Below are 24,639 nucleotides of genomic sequence, written 5' to 3' on the forward strand. Positions count from 1 at the left end.
TAAATTCTTTGGACCGCCGTTTCACAAATGAAAGAACACCTCTAGCCTTATTGACAGTAACATTAATATGAAGGTTGAAACTAAGTTTAGCATCTATCGTAACTCCCAAGTCCTCAAAATAAGTTACTGATAGAAGACAAAAATTATTAATTACGTAAGAGGCTGCTGGCAAAGATCTTCGAGATAGGCACGTGAATTTGCATTTATTGAGGTTCAGCGGCATTGAATTTACGTTGCACCAAGTAACTAGGCAGTTTAAATCCGCTTGAAGCAAGGGACGTTCTTCGATAGACGCATAAGACCTAAAAAGTTTTACATCGTCAGCATACATTAAGATTTTGGAATATTTTATAGTGGTACAGATATCATTAATAAATAGCATGAACAGAATTGGACCAAGGTGGCTGCCTTTTGGGACGCCAGAGGGAACATCGATGACATTTGAAAAAGTATTTTTAAAAGTAACTTTTTGCGTTTGACCGCAGAGATACAACGAGATCCACTGGGTGAGACCAGGTTGGACGTAAATATTTGGGTATTAAGCCCATTTTACCATATATAACCAATTTACCGGGTATTTACCATTTGGGTATTTACCCCTTTCCCATCTCTAATAATAAACGATTGAATTGTACTCGATAATAAAATTGTTTAATTGCCAAATACTTGTGATTGACCAATTACCATTACCAAGTTTATTCATTACTGCACAGCTCTGTTATACACACATACACACTAATGGATTTCATAAACAACTCCGACATGTTGCTTGTACACCACGTAAACAGAATTATTACACATCTACAAAGTATACAATTTTTTTTTTTGTTCCCACACATATCACAACATTAATAATGCTGATGATTTTAAATGAAACTACAATAAATTAATACATTTATAGGAGCATTACAAAGAAATGGAATCAAACTTTTAATAATGTCATCAAAAGCCTTTATTATGTAGTAAAAATTGCGTTATTAACGATATGGCGATGCATAAAATGTGTCATAAAAATATACGCACATCAGCAGATCATTAACTTCTTGGGTCGTTAAATTTGTTTGCTGTAGAGACAGTGACTTGCTTTCGGGTTTTTTTTTTTTTTTTTTGTTGCGAAAAAAGGTCGCAAAGTGTTAGGCAGTAAAGTAATTAGCTCCCACGAAATTGACTCGTCAGAGAAAAAATGCTTAAAACTGGTATAATAGCAAATATAATGAGGTCAATATGTTTATGATATTAATTAGTTGTAAATTTCTTGTACTACTTAAGTACAAAAAAATGCTTAAGCTTTATTAAAAATCAACTTTGTGTTAAAAAGTTTTGAGACTATCCTGTAGCCATCCAATAATAAAAAAGTTTCCTGTATTACATTTTTTCCCATGTACAATTTTTTCGGCCAATGTAGTTTGTAACATTTTCGAATCAATCTCATTCACTTGGGTTCCTCGCTTAGCACTGTTTCGCTGTTGTGTTTCTTTCACATGTTTTTTTTTTTTTTGTTGTTGTTGGATAACTCCTATTTTGAAGTTCATGATGATAACATGGTTCTACAAGCACTTTAATTTCATATGATTTTCTCCATTTTTGGTTTTGAAACTTCATACCTTCAGTACCTGCACTTGCTCGGGCGCCAGTTTAGGGCGCTGCAAACTTACTTTTGTTTATATATTGCTAAAATTATGCTTAGTGTGGACAGGTTCACCCATAATTTATAATATTATAAATTGTCTGCTTCATTAAAGAATTTTAGTATCTGCTTGGGCGCCAATTAAGAGTTCGCAAAACATATTTACTCATATATATGCATCTAAAATTAAAGTTGGTACGCAAAGTTCCACATTTGATTTATAACAACACAAAATTCCGGTTTTAATTGTAATTACGGTTACTTTCTCGTTCGGCCGTCAGGGCTGTCGCAAACATATTAAATAGTAGGGGTTTGAAAGTGTCACCTTTCGTTTCCAGTACCTCAAGTCTTCAGCATTCATGAATGAATATAAATTTCATATATTGGTTATATTGATAACTATGCCTATTTTCGCTAGCTCAGAATAAGCAGTTCCGCTGAAATGCGACATGAAAAATGTGTCATACATTTAAAGTAAATTACCCAATTCGTTATACGTTCTGCGATTTCTCAGAAGTTTGACGCATATAGGTAGCTGTAGAAATTTCACTAATGGACTGTAGTTTTCTTGGGAGGTGCCACATAATACCTTCAACTTAGCTTCTGGTTCCAATTTTCAGGGTCTCTCTCATGTTGTTGTTGTTGTTTTAGAGATAAGAATCCTCCCCGAAGGCCTTGGGGAGTGCTGTCGATGTTGATAGTCCTTTGCCGGATGCAGATCCGGTACGTTCCGGTAACAAGCACCATAAAAGTATTAGCAGGCCATCTCGGGAACGATTTAATATGACCACATGAAACCTTATAGGCCATCCCACCCACTATATCCATCAGGAATTCGGGTGTTAATAAAACAGTAATTGCCACGGATAGGTGAGGCGACAATTGGGTTGGAGAACCTATATTGCGCTGGCAGCCCCTTGGGAGGATTACGCAACACAATCCGTCGAGTTTATGTGCCTCTTACGTCAGGCATACCTACCGCGGGTATATTCTAAGCCCCTACCACACTGGGGGGAGAGTCTCCTTCACACGGGGTTCTGCTAGTTCACTGAGGCTTGTATTAGATTAGTTTGCGTGGATGCTACACAGTTTAATAACAAATCAATTGTACACTTTTTTGCTCCAATGTGTGATGTTTTCCAACGATAATACTGGGCTCTATGTACAGATAAGGTAGTTCTGGGAAATTTTTTCCAAAGAGTCAAATATGGACGCACCAAGGTAACTTACTTCCTAATTTAACCAGCGCCTAACCGTTGAAATGATTATGGCCGTCCAAGAAGGCGGCCAGTCGTTTCTTCGATGAGTAGACTGGCGCCAATTAATCTCAACAAGGGAATTTAAGTCATGTTTCACCTGGACTTTCGAGCGGAGTGGGGATCGCCCCCTTCCTCGGTTCCCAAAGGCGAGTTCCAATGAGAGTAGTTTCTAAGCCGGAGCATGACGTTTTGTTCGTTTAGTTTTGAAAGGTTTGGAGAGGTCCCTCAAAATACTTACTGAGCTGATTGTGATTCTCAACATCATTGTTCCCAGCCGTACAAGTTTTGCGAGGAAACCAAATTCAGACATAGCGGCCTATAGGCAAGCTCATTTTGGTACCGTCGTAGGCGGCTTTAAAAACGGCGAAGAAGTTTGGCGCATAGTGAGAATCTGGTCGATGGTTGACTTACCATGTTTGAAGCTGCGCTGCTGGTTCACGGTGGACTTTAGTCTTTCGCAAAGTATGCTTTACAGGACCCTATATGCGATATTAAGAAAGCTGATTCCGTAATAGTTAGCGCAGTTTGCAGTATCCCCTTTCTTGTAAACTGGTGAAGGAATAAAGAAGATAACTAACGCTTCGTTATCTAGCCAGCTGAGCATGAAGTAACCTCAGAATTCTCCGTATTGCCAACACAACTTGAGCAGCTTCTTTGTGCCAAAACTACTATGGCTCTATGATTTTTATTTTTTTGGACTTACGATTCCAAGGACCGCTTGGAGTGAACCATGGGTAATAAACCCTCAATTCCCGGCTCGAAGCACAGCTTTTTAATGGTCTAGAATGATTTTGAGATTGCTTTGTATTGCTTCAGTTACAAAACGTAAAGCAGTGCTTTCTTAAAATATTGAAAATAAAGAAGCATTTAGTTGAATTTAATAAACATTGTTACTGCTATTTTTCTGTGCGCTGCTGTATTTACTTGATTTATTGTATTTATGCTTTTGCATTGTCAGTCGTCACGAAGCCGAGCTCTTTAGCATTTTTCATCGAACTGATTACACAATCAATAAAACTTGGACAGTCATTTATCACTCAATAAATATAAACAGCAAGGAACAAATGACTGCGAAAAAGGGTGTTTGGGTAAGGGATCAAAACTATGCCTATTATTGAGAGCCAAAAAAAAAAAATTTTAGTATTCATTTACTAATTATGAAAGGTTCCTATACTCCGAAACACCTCCGCACGTGAGTAAAGTTTTTGTGTAGTTTAACTTCAATCCACCAGAATGGAAGAAAATGTATGACACTTTAAAAGTGAACCTCCTATCTGCGCACTGAAGGAGACCTGTTGAAACACCTTTTATCTTGAATCTAAAATGTCCTTAGTGCGTATGCCTGTACTTACAAATGTATGACTTTTAAGAATCGTTATCTTGAGATTTTTACTATTTCAGTTTATTTATATCTCTTTTATTTTACTTTCTTTTTACTAGGCAGCACATCGAATCCTGATGCCAAACGCCTCTACGACGATCTTTTAAGCAACTATAATAAATTGGTACGTCCTGTTGTCAATGTGACTGACGCTGTTACTGTACGCATCAAATTGAAGCTATCACAATTGATTGATGTCAATTTGAAAAATCAAATCATGACAACCAATTTATGGGTGGAACAAACTTGGTACGATTACAAACTCCAATGGGAGCCAAAAGAATATGGAGGTGTTGAAATGTTACATGTACCCTCAGATCATATATGGCGGCCAGATATTGTATTGTATAATAAGTGAGTAGAAAATGGAAATGTATGTACGTTTAATTCCTTTGAATGTACAGTAGCGAACTGAAAAATGGCAGTGCCCATTTTTATAATTTCAAAAATTAAACTCTTTTTTATTTTTGTTTTCGATATTTTAGGAGAAACTATCTATGAACTTTGTAACTGAAACTATACAAACCAATTTCAAAAAAGTTTTCGAAAAAACTGAAAGTTCCGAAAATTGTTGGCTGACAGCGAACTGAAAATTTTAAGTGTATAGTTTTATCAAATTTCATCAATTACAATTCGATATTTTAAGAAAAAAAAAATTTATGAACTTTTTTATTTTATTATGCTAACTAAGCTCAAAAACGTCTTTGAAAAAATTTTATATTTCGAAAAAAAAATTCGAAAACTTCGAACTTTTTGTTTTGGCACAGCGAAATGAAAATCACTATACCCTTTCAATTTTAGTTCAGAAAGTTGCATTTGAAGTTCAGAAAGTTATGACTAAAGGTCAGAATTTCTATTTAAATAATAATTGAAGGTCAATTGAAAATTCTGCGCTTCAAATTTAATTTTTTAATTTTAATCGTAACTTTCTCAACTTCAAATGAAACTTTCAGAAATAAAACTAAGAAAGTTTTAAGTGGAAATTTTTATCAAATTTCGTTAACTAAATTCTTTTTTATATTCGATATTTAAAGAAAAAAGTTTTATCGACTTCGAACTATGCAAAACAGTCTCAAAAGCGTAGCCAACCAATTTTGGTCTAACAATGTAGAAGGTTTAGGTCTCTCGAAGTTTGTTTTGATCTTTGAGATTTTCTTCCTTAGCGTGCTTTGTTTTTCCTACATTGTTTTCTAAATAGGAGAAAATCTTAAGCACCCTTTGGAAAAAATTGTCAAAAGTCCATGCGAGATTTTAGAGACCTAAAACTTTTAGCTTGCGACAATAAAATTTATAAGGCTACAAACGTGGCTCAACTATATGATTGGCGCATCTCTACAACACAACATACCTTTGTTCAGATTGTCAAAATCTGTATGTTGTTGTTAGGCGAATGGGATTGAATTAAAATATAAGCCTTAGCAGTTTTTGTGTGTTGTAAGAAAATTGTCAATGTGTTGGTTTCATTTTCAGTTTACCTTCTCCTTTTGATAATCTCTCCTGCAGTGAAATTACAAAAATAAAATCAGCTGATGAGATGAGCCAACCAAATATGTAGTTGGGCCATGGCTATAAAACTGCATACTCGAGAAAATTCAGAAAACTCCAAAAAAACTTTCAAAATTTTCGTAAAAGTTTTTCGGCTGTTAAAATTTTTCGAAAATATTTTGTAAATTGATTTGCATAGTTTCAGTTACAAAATTTAAAGAAGTTTTTTCTTTGAATACCAAAAATTTGAAAAAAAAACTGCCACTGATATTTTTCCGTTCGCTGCTGTCTATGTAACTCACCATCATTTTGTATAGAAAATATCATATATTTATGTATCTATATACATATTTTTTAGTTTTTGTTAAAAAAAAAAAAACTAGAAACAACCACCCGCATCCACTCTTCATCACCACATCCAACGCTCATATATCACAGTCATCAATAGCAAAAGACAAGAATCATAGCTGACAAGTAACAGCAGTGCGGTTTTATGCCTCAGAGAAAGTGTTGCAAAAAACTATCCGTTTTTGTTTGTCATAAGGTCAACAATAACTCAACAAGAAATTCGACAATTTTGCTAAATTGTTTTTAACAATGCTTATTGTTATTGTCGTTGTTGCTTTTGACCTTTCCATCTGCGCTGTCAACGTTTTTAGTGCTCATCATTGCGGTACTTTGGTTTATATCTTACGATATATTTCTTATTGTTTCCGCTTCTTTGAAAGTATGCATACAAATGTATGAACGTGTGTGTGAACAGAAACAAAGAATTTTATGTATAAACCAACAGTTTCGCTTTTAGTGATTTTCTATCGTTTATATATGTATAGGCATATCTTTTATACCACACACACACATGCGCATATCTTACATAATATAACACGACTGTGCAGATTTTACCTAAAGAATCCCAAATATTTTTGGAAGGCCAAATCACTTAAAGTGCCTTATTTCATATTTTCTATATTTCGTGATAAGGTCTTACAAGAGTATGAATATATTAGCATTAAACTATGACTGATTTATTTTATCTCCTTTATATGCAAATAGGCAAAATTGCTGGCATTTTCTACGGTTTATATTATAACTATAAATTTCACTCTTGGACTACTCATTTACTATCTATCTATATCTTAATATATAGAAAACACGTGTCACACAATTGAGGCTAATGGACTCCTAAACTACTGAACCGATTTGGAATTTGTTTTGCACCCCGTGTGTATTTTGATCTAACTTGAAATATATGATAGGTGACTAGGTGACTAGGGTCTCGAGATATAGGCCAAAACGTGGACATGGGTACCCCCCCCCCTTGAGTGTGTTTTTAGAATATGGATATCAAATGAAAGCTGTTGATGAGTGCTTTAGTAGAGGGTAATCTTCATAGCCCTGGGTGAGTAGGGTCTCGAGCTATAGGCCAAAACGTGGACCTGGGTACCCCTAGGATGTGTTTATAGAATATGTATATCAAATGAAAGCTGTCGATGAGTGCTTTAGTATAGTGTAATTTCCATACCCCTGTGTGAGTAGGGTCTCGAGCTATAGGCCAAAACGTGGACTTGGGTACCCCTAGAATGTGTGTATAGAATATGGATATCAAATGAAAGCTGTTGATGAGTGCTTTAGTACAGAGTAATATATTATCCCGAGACGGACTGGGACTGGGATTAGGACTAGGACTGGGACTGAGACTCGGAGTGGGACTGGGAATGGAATGAAATACATACCACCCTCTGGGACAGGTAATAAGGGATGCAGAAGAATAAGAAGTAATTGAGAGAAGAGACAAGAGACAAGGAGAAGGAGATTGAGAAAGAGATAGAATGAGACGAAGATGGAGATAGATGAAGCGAAAAAGACTGAAGAAGGAGTGAATAAAAGGATTAGGAAAGAGTGAAGAGGGGGGAGGGCAGATTCAGACGGAAAAAGCTTATTAAAATGTTAGCAGACAAGCCAAATTTAGGGCAGGACAACGTCTGCCGGGTCTTCTAGTAACTATATAAAAATCAAATTCTGTGTGTGTTCCCTATGGAAATGTTTTTCCCACACTTCAATCATCACCAAATTTTGGCTAAAGGTTCCTTCGATCAAGACGAAAGTTTTTTATATTTCAGAACTAAGCATTTTAAATAAATTATCTTTTTTTTTCAATTTCACGTGTGCCACTAGGTGGTGCGACAAATTTTGTATGTCAGAAAAAGTTACTCATACGCCATGTACGTACTTAAGTGCATAACTTGTTTGTTTGGTCATAGCATTGAATTCACAAAAAGTTTAAGCGATTGCATTGAGTGATTTAAAAGTTTTTATTAAATTTAAGCATTCCATTGTAAAAATTGCTGTCTATATGAGATGATAGACAAAAATTGTGCAGCTAAAATATTTTGATTAAGTTATGAGATTTCGAGTATGAATTGTGTGTGACAATTTTTGAAAAATTTGAAAAATAAAGTCAAGAATGATAAATTAGAGGAATGAGAAGAAGAAAGAAGGAGAGAGTTAGAGGGTGTGAAAAAAAATAAGAGGGAGAGATAAGGAAATTATAAAGGGTAAGAATAAAAAAAATTGGGATATACATTCTGAAGAAGATCAATAATCTTATATACAGATTGCTTGACTTTGAGTTACGGGACGGAATGAATTAAAATACATCTTCTCATTTAGATTAAGATCTGCCCAACCCAAGCAATGCCGGGTACCCTGCTAGTAGATAATAAAAGGGTTTTGAATATTAACAGTTGATTCGAAATCAATTTCCCTATTTTACTATGATCTTTCCAAGGAAGGAAATTCGGCCTTATAATTTCTTTTTACTTCCTTTATATAAAGTCGTTTTCATCTCTTAAGGCTAATTTCAATACAAATTAGAAAGTCTAGAATCGATTGTGTAGTGGCGTCCCTTTTCCTAGAGTCTTGAAACTTGGAACATATTAAAGAACAAAATTACAATGCAACGTGGAGAAAAAAAGTTTGATACATGGTTCCAGTATCTTAATATAAAAAAAGCCTCTTGTATATATCTAAGTTTGAAAGATTTTCCGTCATTCCTTCTCAAGTTTGGTTTGGAGACCAGCTGGTTTAGGCATTGTGCCATCTTCAGTGTTATTTCTAATGAAGTTTTTAGTAAAATGACGCTGAGTATGGCGCAAAGCCGAACCCGGTTTGCCTCGTAACAACATTTGACAGGGGATGGCGGAAACTCGTTTCAATTTACATCAATTATCGACATTGGCAGGAAACCAACAAATCAAGCGCTTTTTAGCGACAATTTAGCGATCGTTTTTTTAGTAGCTATACGATGATCTAGACACTTAATTATTTGAACATCGCTTAAAGTGAAGATACAAAATTCCGCGGGATGAGAACGGTCGAGATATTAAGAGATCTTTAGAAAAATAATGCAACTTCTCATTGAGCTAGAAACTCCAAACCGTACACTCAGATCAAGGTATCAATACAATGCTACAGAAAAATAATTCCATTACATGCGCACAGATCCATATGACTAGAAAATGCATACAAGATTAGGAAAATGAAGCTTTAAACATAGTTCAGAGGCGCAATAATATGCAATATTTAGGATATAATCTTCTAGATGGAGCAGGGATGGATAGGAGGATTCATCAGATCTTTTTTTAAGTAACTTCGCATTGAGCTATGGAGAAGCATACATCTACATTGCGTCCTAGGGTATGTGGGAATATATGGGAAAGGAAAAGAAGATGAACTAGCTGAAAAAAGCACATCCCTCGAAGCTTTCTCCGTAGATTATAAAAAGATGAGCGAGAGCTGCACATGATCAACCAAGCAGGAAAGGCGTGAACCCAAGTTCGGGACTGTAAAGTGTCGAAGATTATGTGTATGTCGTACAACCTTAGACTAACAAAGTTACTCCTATTATTGAAAAAAAAAATATTATAGACCCCTTATGAGTATTATGGCTGGATACTGCCTTCTGGTATCAAATTTCTTAAAATGAGGCTTGGTTATTGATAGCAGATGTGACAAGTACGTTTTGGAGGAGAAAACGATCGAGCGCGTTTTGTGCTCATGTCCTGCGCTTGCCAGACCCCAGCTATTAAGAGTGATACAGCTGTCAGGTCTAGAAGCAGCAGAGGGCATAGGTTATAGAAAGCTGCTGGTATTTTCCAAGTGGAGGGAGTTATTTAAAAGCTAATCTTGGTTTTTAGTAGGGTTTTTCAGTTAAGTCGTTTAATAAACTTTTGGTAACATAGTGGACTCCTCCAATCAGTGTGAGGTACTCACGGACCGGATAGTTTAATCTAAACTTACCCCTTCCAGCTTGAGCTTTCGATAATGTTCGAATGCACTGGGCGGATTGATGCGTGCCCATCTCCTAGGAATAAAAAATTATTAAGCGAAGTAAAAAACTGGAAGCAGTAAAATCCTCGATTCTAAAACACAGCTCACCTATAAAATGGCCATACAGTCAATATTAGAGGAAGCAATAGCTGGTAGGGAAGTTTTTGATGTTTCATTCCTTAATGTTCAGTTGCCTGCAGAGAACCCAAGAATATTGCGATCGACCTATCAGGGCAAAGTTCTTTATTTTTTTGTAGTAGCGTGTTATGTTTGACTGTTTTAAAAGCCTTCGGTTATTTTTTCTAAGGGGTGAAGAACCCGACCTTCTATTTTTTCGAAAACAAAAATAGCCAGTAAATCTTTCACTGCTATCGGCTATCAATTTATCAAATTTCACTCTAATGTAGAAGGTGACGAAGAGATAACTCACACACACAAATATGTAGTCATCAGCCGAAGTAGTCACTCACACATACACACGCATATGACTATGAGAGAGGCGTAGAGAGGCGTGAACTACAGATATACATGAATATAGCTGGTAACTAACCAAGCATGAGCTACAACTGTTCGCGAAATTAATAGACTTTAGGAGATATTGATGACCGAGGAAACCGAGAGTATAAAAGCAGCGCAAGCTGAGTAATAACGAATAAGTTTTGATTTAAACACGCTACTGGTTGTGAAGTATAATTGCGAAGTACTTTACAAAGCAATCTAATAGTTTTCAATACCGAATATTGGAGTGATTTAGTTAACAGTTTAGTGATTCGAACGTTAGCAGAAGGTTTCAAATAAGCGGAACTTCCCTAAATTCGTTACAATATTAAAGCTTTCACTTTAATAGTATTAGTTGCAATTTTTCAAGCGAGCTTGAAAAAAAACGCTTCAACTAGCTAAACAGTTTCATCATGGCGGAACCATATAGGTAGTGGAAGATTATCAGCTATATGGTTCTTTTCTAGCTTCTTTGAGATTTCTACTTCTGGCGCAGTACGTTTTTGGAGATATGCCAGAGAATTATAAAAACAAAATATATGGAATGAATGTGTTTGTTTGTATGTACATATGTGAACCTGCTGCCACACTGTTATTTTATTATTTTTATTTATCTGCACATTCGTATGTACATTTCATTCGCTCATTCACAATAGTGCCCTTTTTATTGTCCGACTTAAGTGATTTAATCTCAAACCTCTTAACCGCTTAAGTGATTTAATCTCAAACCTCTTAACCAACAGAACTAGCTTAATTCGTGTTGTACTTTCTATGCAATTCGCTAATCTACCTATCGTTTTATTTCCATTAACTTTCAAAATAAACGGCTATTATTAATATTCGTTGCCCCTACTGATATCTCTTTTCCTCCTACGCACATATATGTAGGCAGGTGTTATTGGCTCTATTTTGCTTATTTTTTGTCCTTATTGTAGCGTTGGCTGTTATTAGGCCCAGTTTTTCAGTAGTTGGTTAAGCTGAGCTTAAACTAAGTTTTGACTAAGCTTAAACTCAAGTCAAATTTAAACTCTAGCTAAATTACTGAGCAGTTTTTCAGTCACAGTTTAAGGTCGCCGTTGGGGTAGGCTCTTTTGTACGGCAACACTGTGTTTTTATTATCTAGATAATTTGTAGATATGGCAACAGCTGAATTTTGTTTACCCAACAAACATGAAAAAAATATTTCTCCAGCCTTAGAGAAATATATAGCTAATTACGGAGCTGATATCTAACATCATGCTCTAATTATTCTTAAACCAGAAAGTTATCAGCGTGCTTCGGAGGTTATCGCGCCTTTCATTTATTTTTTATTTAGATAATTATCAAGTTGAAGTCTAACTTCATTCTCCAATCACTATCCAACCGCTTATAAATTTTTCAAAATTAAAAGTTCTGTAGTTGATCTCCAACGTCATTTTCAAATTATTTTCCGACCTTTGACAGATTTTGAGAAATGTACAGCTTTCAAATGCATATCCCAAAAATTTCTTCAGTTTATATGTTTATATCCTACTTTGCATATCGAGCTGAGATGGGTTGAAAACAAATTTTGCCCGAGATGGCACCACCACAGCCAACAGCTGTTCGTTGTGAGAAATAAACACCTGGTTTAAAGCACTAAAGAAGCGCTATTAATTAAAAGTAAGTTATACATATTTTATTTTATTTTCGTGAATTTACTGTAGCATTGTATTCTTACATTCGAGTCCAATGAGAGAACCACACATATAAACTTAAATAATAGAAATATGCTTATAAAAAATTTCCTTTTTTACACAGAACGTCATGATTCTCAATTTGAGTCACTGTTTCGAAACAACTTTTGAGATTTTAGAATTATGCCTTGTTATCAACATAAGCTGTAGTGGTACTTAGGCCCAAATGCTTGTTGGGTATATTCAAAGCGGCCACCGTGGTGTGATGGTAGCGTGCTCCGCCAATCACACCGTATGCCCCGGGTTCAACCCCCGGGCAAAGCAACATCAAAAGTTTAGAAATAAAGTTTTTCAATTAGAAGAAAATTTTTCTAAGCGGGGTCGCCCCTCGGCAGTGTCTAGCAAGCGCTCGGAGTGTATTTCTGCCATGAAAAGCTCTCAGTGAAAACTCATCTGCCTTGGAGATGCCGTTCGGAGTCAGCATAAAACATGTAGGTCCCGTCCGGCCAATTTGTATGGAAAATCAAGAGGAGCACGACGCAAATTGGAAGAGAAGCTCGGCCTTAGATCTCTTCGGAGGTTATCGCGCCTTACATTTATTTTTTTATTTTTATATTCAAAGCCATTGCCGACCAACGAAAATAACTGAGAGGTGAACTAGAGTTTAACCATGTCCGATCGGTCGCTTAGGCTCAGCTTAAACTTCAGTTAAAATAGACTCAAAAATTGCAGAATAAGTTTAATCATAGTTTATATGACAAATTGCGTTGAACTTGTACTGAAAAACCGGGCCTTAATGATGTAGTTAGAATTAGCTTAGTTGCGTTCTGTGTTTCAAGACAATCGCTGTCCAAATTTCAAGCAATTTTTTTTTTTAATCTTACACTTTGCTCAACATGACTTCTCATTACTCAGATAAGGCAGCTTATGACTTGAAAATAAGTAATTATTGAAGGTTTTAAAATATGCCGCGGCTTACTTAGCGAATTGTCATATAAATAGTAGTCGAAAAATTAAAACTTTATTGAACGTTCCCAATTGAAAAACCCTTTAAAGAAAACTTCATAGTTTTGTATAAAGATTTTAATATAAAAATAATTTAAATTACTTTACTTAGTCATTCTTGAAAATTGATTCAGAACTCTGCTTTGTATATATTCATTTTTTTTGCGATAACCCACTTTGTAATGCTAAGTATAAATTTTTCACAATTTTTTCCTTGTCTTTTCAATTCTCAATTCAATTTCGGTCATTCCATTCGCTCACTGCAGTGCCGATGGCAATTTCGAAGTGACGTTGGCCACAAAAGCTACACTCAACTATACGGGGCGCGTCGAGTGGCGTCCACCAGCGATTTACAAGAGCTCCTGCGAAATCGATGTCGAGTATTTTCCATTCGACGAACAGACGTGTGTAATGAAATTCGGCAGCTGGACATATGATGGGTTTCAGGTGAGTTTGTAATTGGAAATTTAGCCGCGATAGCAATTGAATTTACTTACTGGAATTTTTTCAAAAGAGATTTTTTGTGTGTTTTGTTTAACATACCATTTATACATTTACTGTACATATATATGTATGTATGTTGTATAACATATTACTGTTTGTATATAAGTGCGCAAACTAGAGCAATATTTCTTTGTGGATTTAACTCGATTTAACTTTTTTTTCTTGTGTAAACCTAATTCGTCTGTGCAAACTGAACTCAATCAAATATTTAATTGGCCCGAATTATTAATTGGTTTGTCTGTGAAAAAGGGAAGGGATTTTAGTCTATTGTAAGCTTGTATATTGATTTAGACGGCTCAATTGCAAAGCTCCGAAAATCAAAAACATTTTTAAATTTAACATACGTGCATATTTGGAAGTATTTATGAAAGGCAACAGGCGGGAGCCTATGCTTCGATGCTAGGTACCAATCTGTGGAACGTCGCAGACGATGTGGCTGTTGTACGTCAAGCTTTAGAGAATCTTAGACCCAAATTCACCGCGGGCTCGTGTGGCTAGAAAAAACCAGTGCCACAGCAGTCGGTTTGTACCAAAAAGAGCTAGTGACGAAGCACACCATACCCAGAAATTAAAGATTTTGGACAACTTTAATCTAGCGACAGCAAAGCCGGAGACCGTTATTTTTACAAAAAGGCGGACCTCCATTCATTCATTCGTGAATTGGTACTTTGACTACCGTTGCGATTTTGAAATAAGAAGAGATGTTTCTACCATTGAGTCACGATAAGAATCGAGCCGACTCCGATAACAACAACATAGCAACAGTACTGCAGGAAAGTGTACCAGGAAACTAAATCTTAAGTTGAGTCTACAGTTGGCATGACCACATGTACAGTTCGACTTCAATTTGTCCCAATCATTAGCCAGGCAAGGCTACTAATTTATATGTCTCCCAAAATTGGAACTATCTTTATTTCTGGGACGTAAGGCAGGAGGCCCAGCTTTCTTCGCATGCAACAACTTCTCCTTCCAACGAAGAAGGCTAGAGAGGACACATGGTCACCTTTAAAATTACCTGAGTGATAGATAGGTGACCTTAAGCGGATATATGGCGCAACTATCCACCTAAAGAAAACATGGTTTTCCAGCCTTTTAACGTGATGGTAGCCAAAGGCCTTACATATCACGCTAATCAACCAGAAGTATGGCGATGTAAGACTCCGAAAACACCGCTGTCCTATGAGGTCATAGTTAGAGGGAAACCACTTAAAGAGGATTGGATCATACTCTCCGAGAATCTCGTTTACATTATAGAGTATCCATGAAAGCAAAAAAAAAAGAATGGAAGCTCGGGTTTTGGAAAGTAAATTCGAAATATCGTTGACAGTATTCTTGGGAGAAGAAGAATGGTAAAAAGTAGCCTCCAAGGGCTAAGTCTATCACTATTTTCTCATTGGGAAAAGTTAGATTCGTTTTTCGTATTTAAAATAATGTCGAGTGGAACAGCAGATGAGCTCATTCATTTCGCCAGATCACCTGCTTCCCAATTCCGGCTGGAGGGATATTACTTTCCTGCAAAAGGTACTGACCACCTAGCTATAAGCCTAAGCTGACACAAGAACCATACAGGAGCAGACCGCAGGAAATCCCTATAGCCATCTACATTCGGCTACGTTGTACCCATTCGAATTAAAAAACCACCTCATGGCTAGCCCAGTATAATACCACGGAACTTAGATGACTCTAATCCCAAAATAGTTAGACACAGTCGCAAGGGAAATTGGGCAGCCCCAGGCAAATTTAGGTCGCACTGCTATTTTACTCAGAGCCACCTGGCTATTTGAGTACATGTACAATTCTTTAACCGTAGCTGCACTAGCCTGCGAACTCCTGACAGTACCATCATAAATCTCATTACGTCCATTTCCTCACTCCTAATTTGCGGAAATGATTGATGGAAGTTTGTGCAGGGGCAGTTGTCAGCAACTTAGATTATTTCCTGAATAAAGTCGTAGTTGACAAGAATACTGGATTAAACTGATGGAAGCTTAGCATACTATGGAGGGTTCTGTCCCAGGATCGGCGGTGGTACCAACCAGCAGCGCCATTCCGCTGCGACACTTCTGTTTCCTTAAAGTCTGTTAATGGCTTCAACTAGATTTTTTCGACTTTCTCGCTATCCACGGTTTTTTCTATGGCGCCATCTATGTCTTGACACCTTTTATTTTCCTTACACTCGAATGGACATGAAATATTGAATATGACCTTCCCTTGCAATAACGCGCAATAGTGATGCAGACAGCAACCCCTAAGAAATCCAAGAGCCAAACGGCGTTTGGAATAAAGGTAATTTCGGCCACAAACATGCATGTTAGTAGATTTTTCGTATATCGCCATGTTTAGGGCAATTAGTGTTAAAGATTAATAATGGGCAATCAACCCATTGATGGCACACGAGTGCAGATGAGAAAATGCAGGAAAATGCTTAGATTGCTGCTCCTCATTAAGCCAGATCTCGTAGGAATTTTAAAGCGGTAGGATTCCTTAGGCAAATTTTTCAAAGCCTTGCGGAGTACTTGCAGCCTTTCACGTTTTTGAAGAAGCTTCTCCACCAATCTCGCTTGCCTGATCTCATTTTATATTTGTAAATCTCCAAACTCACTCTATAGAGCGTCCAGTCTGATGGTAATTTACTCCTTCTGGCTCTACTGAAGAGCTGCCTACCCGAATCTTTCAGATAATCCAGTAATTCCGGATGACCAATGGGACTTACCCTTGCCTCGATAAGTTTTCATCGGTCAGGACTTTTGAAAGGCGCTGTTGAATGCCCAAGTGAAAGGCAGGCAACGCAGGCAGTAGTTTCATCCATAAAGATTCTAAAAGATATTTTACCAGGATGAACTTCTTTACATAGAACTGAATATACCGGATAAGCTGACTAAATGCTGCAGCGCAGAAGATATTCTTATCGGCGCGCACCCTACTTTGGAATCAGAAAAATGCGAAAAGACCTGGTGAGAAGCGATTTGAGTGGGTTTGGTATTTCTAATTGGTGCCATGAAGCAGTAGCGACTAGAACAGCATTTTGTTGGACGTTCAAACCGCGGACCGGGACGTTCAAAATGCGGCAACTGCTGCCAGCCATCAACAAAGATTTTTGCCATTGCAGATGCCCGTGACTAAATAAACTCAAATAAACAAACAAACGAACATTTTTATATGTACACGTGTATGTGTGTACGTCTTTAAATTAATAATTTTACTCGTTTTGAAGTTCACTTTTATATTAAAAATTTTAAATATTCCTTTTTGGTACAATTAAAATGCACATTTAATTCCATTTTCTTTTGGGCCTTGCCTCAACACCCATACACAGCAACAACAACGCCACCAATACGCACAGCAATCGGAAATTATTCATTACGTTTCGCTTCCGCTTGCATGATTCCATCAGCAAGAGAACAACAATTCAGAAAAGCAAAGTTTGCAGAGGCAGACTGGTGTAAAAGAAATTCGAAAAATGCCATGTGTAGTGGCCACAATGCCGCAGCATTTCATTTATTTCCTGCTCCAATTTTTGGTGTAGCATTTCAGTTAATTGGCTTTAAGCATGCACGGAATGCTACTGATGATATTTTTAATAACAATTTACGCCACATCAGCTCATGAGTGTTGAAATCATTGCAATCAGGGAGCGTAACAGTTATAGGTTTTAGCTTAAAAATTGCTTTCACACAAATTCTTTTTTTTAATTTTTTTTAAGAAAGTTTCTAAGCAAAAACGACAAAAACGAAATATAAGCTTATGTAAATACTCACAAAATGGCTTTCTTAGTGAAACAAAAGAGCTCAAAAAGAACTGCGTGGAAAAAAATCAGAAACTAAAACTTCAGAAAATAACTGTTATATTTCGACGAAATAAAAGAAAATGGATAGGTAAAAAAATTAAGCGAAATAACTATTATTTTAAGAGCGAAATAAAACCAAAAAAATTACTTATACCTGAGCGAAGTCAAAAAATTATAAAAAAAACTGTTATTATCCAAAACTAAAAAAAAAAAAGATAAAACTCAAAAAATTACTAAAACTTTCCAAACGGAATAAAAAAAGTTTGAATTTATTTAATAATTTGGGAAAATTTAAACAACGTGACATCAGGACTGACATGGCGACAGCTGTTTCCATTATACCTTGTAAATCTCTTTAAAGCCTTTTCTCCCGGGAGTGGGATTTGAACCCGCACTCCTACGATGGTTGAAGTGTTTCAAACGCATTCAACCACGTCATGCCTTAGTTGTTGTAAAGTTTTTCACAATTGCCTTCATTGCATGTTTTATTCTTTTACACACTACATATATCGTATGTAATTATATGTTAAAGTAGTGCTTGTTGGTAAGGCGGTTTTCAAAGAAACTTGGTATTGTTGCTGTTTTTATTAAACGTTTTTATTTATCTTGACTTGACAGGCAGGCCGCACGGCCGCATGCACGGCCGTTATGAAAGAATTTTGTAATTGAAATTTAAGTAACTTCCCGATAAGCTACAAGCTTGAAACTTGGAATATAGTTCAGAACCCGATGACAATGTAATAATAAGACAAAAATCGCCGGTGGGTGGCGCAAGGATTGAGATATTCACAAAAATCGTATTTGTGGTCCGATTCGGCTCATATTTGAAACACATAATACATTCAAGAATAGAAAGCGACCGACCTATGAAAAAAATCTCCGCTAGGTGGTGCAAGGATTGAGATATTCACAAAAATCGTATTTGTGGTCCGATTCGGCTCATATTTGGAACACATAATACATACATGAATAGAAATCGACCTATGAAAAAAATCGCCGCTAGGTGGCGCAAAGATCGAGATATTCAAAAAAATCGTATTTGTGGTCCGATTTGGTCCATATTTGGAACACATAATACATACATGAATAGAAAGCGACCTGCTATGTCCGATTTGGCTCATATTTGGAACAAATATACTATACAGTCCAATAGAAGTGACTTCAAAATATTTTATAGTTGGAGGAGGGACAAGCCTACGTAGCGCAGAGTCGAGTAAAGTCTTTGGAAGGATTATGTATTGAGGACTTAGATTGTAACAAATTGTCAGGAAAGAGTCCTTGTAAAGATGAGTCACTAAATGAACTAAATAGAATGAGAAATAATAGGCAATTAAATAAAGACTAAAATCTCGAAAATAAAATAATTTAAAAAAATTTTATGTTAAACGGTTTTATTGAAAACAATACTTACACGAAATAATAATAATACTAACAGCTAGAAAATAATTAGGTAGGTCCTAGGTACTAGTCATCACAATCCTCATCAATCTAGGGCGTTGATCAGACAATTAAATAAAAGCGTTGGACGCGTCAAATTTCTATTGATAGTCATAAATAAGACCAACTGAACCTTAATCAGATTATACTACGCCTCACATTTTTAGATTTCTAATTAACCAATGTTGTCTATTTGATGAGTTAAGCGGGGATTGTCCGTATTGCTTTTAAATGTATGAAAATATTTATTTGAAGCAATTATTAATTTTATAATTTATTTAATAATTTGGGAAAAATTTAAACAACGTGACATCAGGACGGACAAGGGACAGCTGTTTCGATTATACCTTGTAAATCTCTTCAAAGCCTTTTCTCCCGTGAGTGGGATTTGAACACGCACTCCTAGGACGGTTGAAGTTTTACAAATATTTCAGCCACGTTATTCCTTAGTTTCTATATCTATACTATTCTCCACGGGGTAACCAGCATTTGCGACACAATCCCTCTGCTTCGGCAGCTGGCACATCGGATGTGGAGGTGCCAAATTCACGCTTTAATATTAGGATGAATGAAACTGAAACGACCGACCAAGATCATATTCCTGAAAGTAACAAACATCACAGAATCGGCATGAAGCATAAAACACAAATATGTACATGGAATGTACGAACTCTCTACGAGAGTGGTAAGCTTGAACAGCTACGGAGGGAAATGCACCGATACAAAATAGACATATTAGCCATACAAGAGTGCAGATGGACAGGATATGGCCGAATAAATGACCAAGGAACAACGTTCCTATACTCGGGCCGAAATGAAGGAGAGAGTCACACCAGCGGCGTAGGTTTTTTAATAACAAATACAATAGCGAAAAGTATTATTGAATGGGTGCCGATAAGCTCCAGAATTATTATACTTAAACTCCGCACTAGAGCAAGGAAACTAGTCATCATCAATGTTTATGGACCAACAGAAAGCCAAAATGACGAAATCAAAAACGAATTTTTCGATACGCTCAACAGCTGCGTAAACTCACACGTTAATCAAGGGGACATATGTGTTATTCTAGGCGACTTTAATGCTAAAGTTGGATCTGACAATGATGGTCTAGATATATACATGGGTAAACACAGCCCTGGTACCCGGAATGACAATGGTAGTAGGCTTATAGAATTTTGTTGTGAAAACGGTCTGGTGATCGGTGGAAGCTTATTCCCACATAAATTAGTCCACAAAACAACATGGACGTCTCCGGATCAACGCACTAATAACCAAATTGATCACGTACTAATAAACAGCAGATGGAGGTCATCCTTGCTAGATGTGCGCGTTAAAAGAGGAGCAGATATTGGTAGCGATCACTACCTTGTAGCTGGTAGTTTCAGATTTAAGGTAGCCGCAGTACAGAAAAACCTTCAAAAAATTAGCAAGAAAATTGATATTGAGAAACTAAAGCATGAAGAATATCAAAATGCCTTTAATGCCGCAGTACGCGAACGTGTTGAACAGGTAAACATGAGTGGTAGTACAGGTGACAGGCTAGACTCCGTTAATAATATCTACCAAGAACTTGGTAGCAGTATCCTTGGACACAAAAACAAAGCAAAGAAAGTATGGCTAACAAATAATACGTGGACACTTATTGAACAGCGGCGGAAAATTAAAGAATCGCTTCTCAGACGGACGAACAACAATGACACGGAGGAAGCAACGCAGTTAGCCGCAAGGTATAAAGAAAAATGCAAGCAAATTAAGAAGTCTGCTAGAAAAGACAAGAGGGAATGGGCTGACACATTAGCAAGTCGAGCTGAAACGGCAGCCAGATTAAATAATATGAGGGAACTCTATGAGATTAGTAGGGAACTCACCGGAAAATACAGGAGTGGTCAAAAACCAGTAAAAGACTTAAACGGAAATCTTATTACTGAAAGCGAACAACAAATGAGTGTATGGGTGGAACACTTCAAGAAAGTATTAAATAATCCTGTAGGTGAAGCGACCTTAAATTCCAACACTATTGCTGCAAACTACAACAGCCAACCCCACTTCAATGGGGTAAACAGCGCGCCCCCTACGAAAAATGAAATAATTTCAGCAATCAAGTCCTTAAAAAAGGGCAAGGCCCCAGGAACTGATGACATATATGCTGAATACCTCATAGCAGATCCAGATACCGCAGCTGAAACCTTACTTCCAATCTTCCGTCAGGTATGGGAAGAAGAATCCTACCCTCGTCAGTGGAATGAAGGCATACTTGTAAAAGTCGCAAAAAAGGGAGATACCTCTGATTGTAACAACTACAGAGGTATCACCTTACTCTCGATTCCTAGCAAAGTGTTCTCCACGATCTTACTGTCCCGAATTGAAGAGGCGGTGTATCGAACTCTAAGAGAAAATCAGTTTGGCTTTAGACAAAACCGATCCTGTGTTGATCTAATAAATACCGTCCGAATCATTGTTGAACAATGCTGTGAATACAGAACATCAGCTTATTTACTTTTTATCGACTTTAAAAAGGCTTTTGATAGTCTCGACAGGAAATATATTTGGGAAATACTACGAAAACGAGGGATGCCCAATAAAATAATCAACATTATAAAGGCAATGTATGCCGAATTTAAGTGCCGGGTCAGTCACGATGGGCGCCTCTCAGAACCCTTCGAAATTAAAAGCGGGGTGCGACAGGGATGCATACTCTCCCCGCTCTTGTTTATCTTGGCATTAGACGAGATTATGAGGAACGCAGAAAATGGTGGACACGGTGTACAGTGGACGCCTTTCACTCAGCTAGGGGATTTAGAATATGCAGACGATGTCTGTCTGCTAAGCCACAGAAGTACTGACCTTCAACACAATTTAGAAGCTGTCAACACACATGCAAAGGAGGCCGGACTAAGCATCAATACAGCGAAAACCAAAGTCATAAGATGCGGCTATAGTATTTCATCAAGGCCATTGACGCTTACGGTTGACGAAAATGAAATCGAAGGTGTAGAGTCCGTTGTTTATCTTGGTAGTATTGTCTCAAATAAGAGCGGTGCAGATGAGGACGTTCAGTCTCGCATAAACAAAGCAAGAATGGTTTTTGGGCAACTGGCAAACGTGTGGAGGTCCAGCCAAATATCTTTAAAAACGAAGCTTCGACTGTTTAATTCGAATGTTAAATCAGTACTGTTTTATGCTTGCGAGACGTGGAAAAGCTCAACTTCAATTCAGAAACGTCTACAAGTTTTTATTAATAAATGTCTGCGCCGAATTCTGAAAATTCGATGGCCGGAAAGAATTTCAAATGACGACTTATGGTCTAGAACAAATCAACCTAAGGCTACCACAGAAATAACCAAGCGTAAATGGTCGTGGATTGGTCACACTCTCAGAAGACCTCCAGTAAATATAGCCAGACAAGCATTGCGATGGAATCCACAAGGAAGCCGACGACCTGGTGCACCTGCGAAAACTTGGCGCAGAACTGTGGATAAAGAACTCGAAGACGCAGGATATACGTGGAATGACATCACAAGAACTGCACCTAACAGAATAAGATTTAAGTCGGTGGTCGAGGCCCTATGCTCCAATAGGAGTTGAGGAGGATGATGATGATGATGATGATTCCTTAGTTGTTGTAAAGTAATAAAATATGCAAAGAAGGCTATTGGGAAAAACTTTACAACAACTAAAGCATGACGTGGCTGAATGCGTTTGTAACACTTCAACCATCGTAGGAGTGCGTGTTCAAATCCCACTCACGGGAGAAAAGGCTTTGAAGAGATTTACAAGGTATAATCGAAACAGCTGTCCCTTGTCCGTCCTGATGTCACGTTGTTTAAATTTTTCCCAAATTATTAAATAAAAACATTTCTGTTAGTTTCCAATTGCAACAAAAAGCTCAAAATGTTATAAACAAAATAAAGTGTTTTTTCCAAGCAAAATAAAAAAATACCAAAAATATAATTATTTACAAAATCAAGTGAAACATTTTTAAAATACAACTGTTATTTTCCAGAAAAAAATTTGATAAAAACCTGAAACTTTTCAAGTGAAAAAAAAAACTACAAAATAACTTTTATTTTCAGAATGAAATAAAAAACTGAGAAAAGAACTGCTTTAAGCTGAAAAAATCAGAAAACTAAACAAAATAACAGGTTTTTTCTGAGCAAAACAAAATCTCAAAAATATAGTTATTATATTAAGAGCAAAATTAAAAAACTCAAATGATAACTTTTTATTTTCCGACCGAAATAAAAAAAATCAAAATACTGTTCCAATCCGTTTAGAGAAATCATAAGAAAACAGGAGTTGCATATGATCCAACAAGCAGGAAAGGCGTTGACGAAAGCGCGTGGCTGCAAAATTTTTAAGATCACGTGCAAAGCCTACGATATTATATTCACAACGTGGTTCATATCTCTGAAGTCTCTGAAGAGAGAAGACTTAAGGTTTAAGATGAACATACTAATTTGACACTGCCTTCAGGGGTCACATGCTTGTAAAGTTAGGTCTCATCAGTAAAGAAGTGTGTTAGTGAGAGCTGCAGGAAGAAACGGTTGAGCGAAATAAAGAAGTTTTAAAAAATAACTGATTTTTCTGAATGAAATAAAAGCTGAGAAAATAATAGATTAAAAACGATTTACCTGAAAACCTTTACGATCACTGCCTGAAATCAATGGAATCGTTGGCTTTGGTTTGGGCTGCACTCAATAAACAGACACTTCTTACTTACTTTCTCAAGCACATATGTACGTTACTGTAAGAAATTTTTGGCCACACTATACACGAGTAGTAAATGCTTCAATCGATGGACTTATCACAACATAAATTGCATTCCACCTGCTGCAAGTGCCAAGCAAGCTATGCGCGCTAACATTCACTCGCGGGCTAAGTAGCTGTGTCGTTTGGTTGAATTTTCTTTTTATATGACCCTTGCCTCCCGCTCTCTACGCGCATGTTATTGCGCTTCAACTGTCCGAAACATGAAAATCCAATTTCGATACTTGGCAGACGTGAACGCTTTTAAATCGCTTTATTCGGCTGCATATCTTTACTGAGTTCAATGTATAATAACAAGCTGTTGTTGTTGTTTATTGTTATTCGAAAGATTTGCGCGATTGTAAGCGAATTCGAAGAAGATGGCCAAGATTGTGTATTTTTCTCTTATTAAGCCATGGGTTTTGAAGTATTTGTACGCAATCGTAATGGCGATGGAAATTTGGAAAATTATTGTGTTGAGTGCGAAGTAATTAGTTAAATCCGCATTTCGAATTCTGCGTTATTTGGGCCACTCTGCGCAGTGGAAACTGAATTTGTTCATCAATTAACGTTTCTCAAATGTGGTCGCATTTTTTATAGGAGCAGTCGTAATATGGACTCACTCAGGTTCCGTGAAACGTACGACGCAAATTGGAAGAGAAGCTCGTGCTAAATCTCTTCGGTGGTAAATCGCGTCCAGTAACTAATTTTTTCTTATTGTTTATTTAATTTAATCTTATAATGCAGGAAAAAAAACATAGAATAATGCAACATAATACAGCATAACATAAGATATTATGTTATAGAACTACATAACTTAACATAACATAATATAGCATAACATTAGTTACGTAACATAACATAACAAATGATAGCAGAACATTACAGCACGTAACATAACATAAGATGACATAGCTTTAGATGCA

General features: G+C 36.8%; 1 protein-coding gene across 4 annotated transcripts in view; it reads left to right on the top strand.

Moving 5' to 3' along the window:
- Positions 1-24,639, top strand: part of nAChRalpha3 (nicotinic Acetylcholine Receptor alpha3) — a 515,737-nt gene that overhangs the window by 342,727 nt on the left and 148,371 nt on the right. For all 4 annotated transcript variants that reach the window (XR_010953203.1, XM_067785642.1, XM_067785641.1 and 1 more), the window contains exons 4-5: positions 4,327-4,621; positions 13,506-13,686. Coding sequence is in view for 3 of the 4 variants with exons in the window: in XM_067785642.1 (XP_067641743.1) it covers positions 4,327-4,621; positions 13,506-13,686 (476 nt within the window). In the remaining variant the exon portion in view is untranslated. The remainder of the gene's footprint in view (positions 1-4,326; positions 4,622-13,505; positions 13,687-24,639) is intronic.

This window comes from Eurosta solidaginis, chromosome 4, assembly GCF_040869045.1.
Source record: "Eurosta solidaginis isolate ZX-2024a chromosome 4, ASM4086904v1, whole genome shotgun sequence".
Taxonomy (NCBI): Eukaryota; Metazoa; Arthropoda; class Insecta; order Diptera; family Tephritidae; genus Eurosta; species Eurosta solidaginis.